Here is a 2,500-nt window from a genome sequence, read left to right as displayed (position 1 = left end):
AGAACGCCCCTCCGCATTCCCGGCGTCCCGTGGGGACACTCCTCCGCCCCTGGCAGCGGCCCTACCACTCCAAGTGGTCGGGGAGTCGCTACCCTCCTCCCCCCGCGGACGGCGGTCTTCTCTCGACCCCTCCGCGTTCCCGGGGGATGGCAGGGCAATCCTCCGCCCCCCGCAGCGGCTCCCTCACTCCAGGCGGTCGGGGAGTCCCGTCCCCACTCGCCTCGCGGACGGCGGCCGTTCCCCGCGTCCATGTGGTCGGGCTACTCCGTCCCCCGTCAGATGGCAGCGGCGCTCCCCTGGGTGGACGGCAGTGTCGAGGACTCTGCGATGGGAATCCCTCCTCCTTCCCGGGTTTCGGCACCAGTGTAAGGGGGTTCAGTGGAAAGGAGGAGGCGAGAACCGGCTTAAGAATAAAAATAATAATTTAATAAACAACTTAAACAAAACACACAACTATAAACACACAGTACAGCTGCCTGTAATTCTCTCTCTCCCGAACTGTCGTCCCCGGCCGCCTTTATCCCTCGCGCGCCCCATCAGGCTGATTGGGGACCGGGCGTGCGTCATTCCAGCCCGGCCCCGCCCTCCTCGGCTCTACACTCACACTCTCTTTATAATTTATTTTCCTAGCATGTACTGTTGTAATACGCTGCTTTGTAAAGACCTTTGGTCACCAAAGGCGACACAATTATGAGAATCGCCAACGAATGGCCCTTTCACATAGAAATCGACATGAATGATCACCATTAGCACATTTACAATAGGTTTACAATAGGTGGTGCTAAGCGACAAGCGCGTGTGGAGGCTTCACGCTATTCTCCGCGGCATCCTCGCACAACTCGCCACGTGCCCCATCGAGAGCGAGAACCACATTATAGCGACCACAAGGAGGTTACCCCATGTGACTCTACCCTCCCTAGCAACCGGGCCAATTTGGTTGCTTAGGAGACCTGGCTGGAGTCACTCAGCACACCCTGGATTCAAACTCGTGACTCCAGGTGTGATAGTCAGCGTCAATACTCGCTGAGATACCCAGACCCCCCTGAATCAGGTGTGGCAGTCCAATAATTTTGGTCTTCAGACTGCGATGATAACTGACTGACCAATGAGATTTGAGCTTTCTGTCATTTTTCCAGAGTCGATGCAGCTGCTCAATCAAGCCCGTTGGTGGCGCTAATCAACTGGCAAGCATTGGCATTGGACGTGCAGCTGATACACCCCCCCCCAAAAATGATATACGTATAAATAAATAGTTGCATTAACCCATGCTACTGCAAACATAAACCTGGTCTGCTTTTGAAAGCCTGCTTATAATATATGTGTATGTATTATAAATGTTAATAAACTAAAGCCTCGAGAGTATTCCTGTGCTCTTTTACTCGTCTTTACTCAGTGTGCTTTATCTTAATATACATTATTTAATGTATATATCACTGTGCTTGATGTACTGTATTTTCCTGCTGTTAAAAATAGCAGCAAGGACTTTTTGCATGCAATATTTTACTACGAGTGTAGACAAATGATTGCAGCACCTCACTTCTAGTTTAATATAAGAAAGTATTTCTGTAATGGTGTTCTTTTAACCATGCACAAGAAACCCTCAGTTCAGTACAAATATGCAATAATGACAGTGAGCCCATGCGTTCTTTTATATTATTTTTAATAGTATGCATCATATTTTATACTATACCTGTTACTCTTAATGTACATTATTCCTCGTGTGTTTATATCACTGTACCTTGTGTTATATTACACATGCATTTATCCACACATTATAAACAGAGAAGTTGGCTTCTGGAGTTCGTTTGCAATATACTGGGAGCAAAATAAAAGACACAGGATGTATGTTTATGCAACAGCGGCATTACTGTACAGGGGCGAAAGAGTTCTTCATTTCATTTCTTTCGGACTCTGACTGAATAGACCTTTCATCCGAAGTTCATCTGGCAAAATTGGCACGATTTTTGGTGTGAATAGGCCTTAAAATGAGTCTGTTTTTTTGTTTTTTTCTCAAACAGGTCAAAGTACTTCAGAGGAAGGAAGCTGAATGGAGAATATGAGATCCGTGTGGAGCAGGTGTGTGTGTCATATTATTCCTGTAATTACACTTCTTTCTTTATTCTGGTATACACTTATTTAAACACGTTAAATCAGAGTCTGTTTAGACTCGCAGCTCTGCTTTTAAATCCCCTTATCTGTTCTTATTCATGTGAAAATGTCTCTTTTCCTGAACTAAAGCAGTAGTCAGACACAAACCCGACATGAAATGAGCTCCAGATGTTCTGATTCAGGTGAGACTGGCAGAGAAGGTTACAACATAATGACTAAATATTACAGCCTTGATACCAAAATTTCACCAGTTGCTAAAGACAGACCTAGCGTAAGCTCTGATGTTGCTAATTGATGGAATAGGCTTCTGTGACGCCATCAACCACGTTATTTTAACTTACATTTTTATAAACCGTGTTTAATAGCAGAAATTCTAATGAAGAACTGCACT

General features: G+C 45.7%; 1 protein-coding gene across 1 annotated transcript in view; it reads left to right on the top strand.

The window, feature by feature from the left end:
• Positions 1-2,500, top strand: part of LOC127436440 (synapsin-3-like) — a 116,059-nt gene that overhangs the window by 23,928 nt on the left and 89,631 nt on the right. The window contains exon 3 of the mRNA XM_051690585.1: positions 2,019-2,076. Coding sequence (XP_051546545.1) covers positions 2,019-2,076 — 58 coding nt within the window. The remainder of the gene's footprint in view (positions 1-2,018; positions 2,077-2,500) is intronic.

The sequence above is a fragment of the Myxocyprinus asiaticus genome, chromosome 47 (genome assembly GCF_019703515.2).
Source record: "Myxocyprinus asiaticus isolate MX2 ecotype Aquarium Trade chromosome 47, UBuf_Myxa_2, whole genome shotgun sequence".
NCBI classification, from domain to species: Eukaryota; Metazoa; Chordata; class Actinopteri; order Cypriniformes; family Catostomidae; genus Myxocyprinus; species Myxocyprinus asiaticus.
The sequence above is the reverse complement of the archived record's forward strand: the minus strand, read 5'-3'. Positions and strand labels throughout refer to the sequence as shown.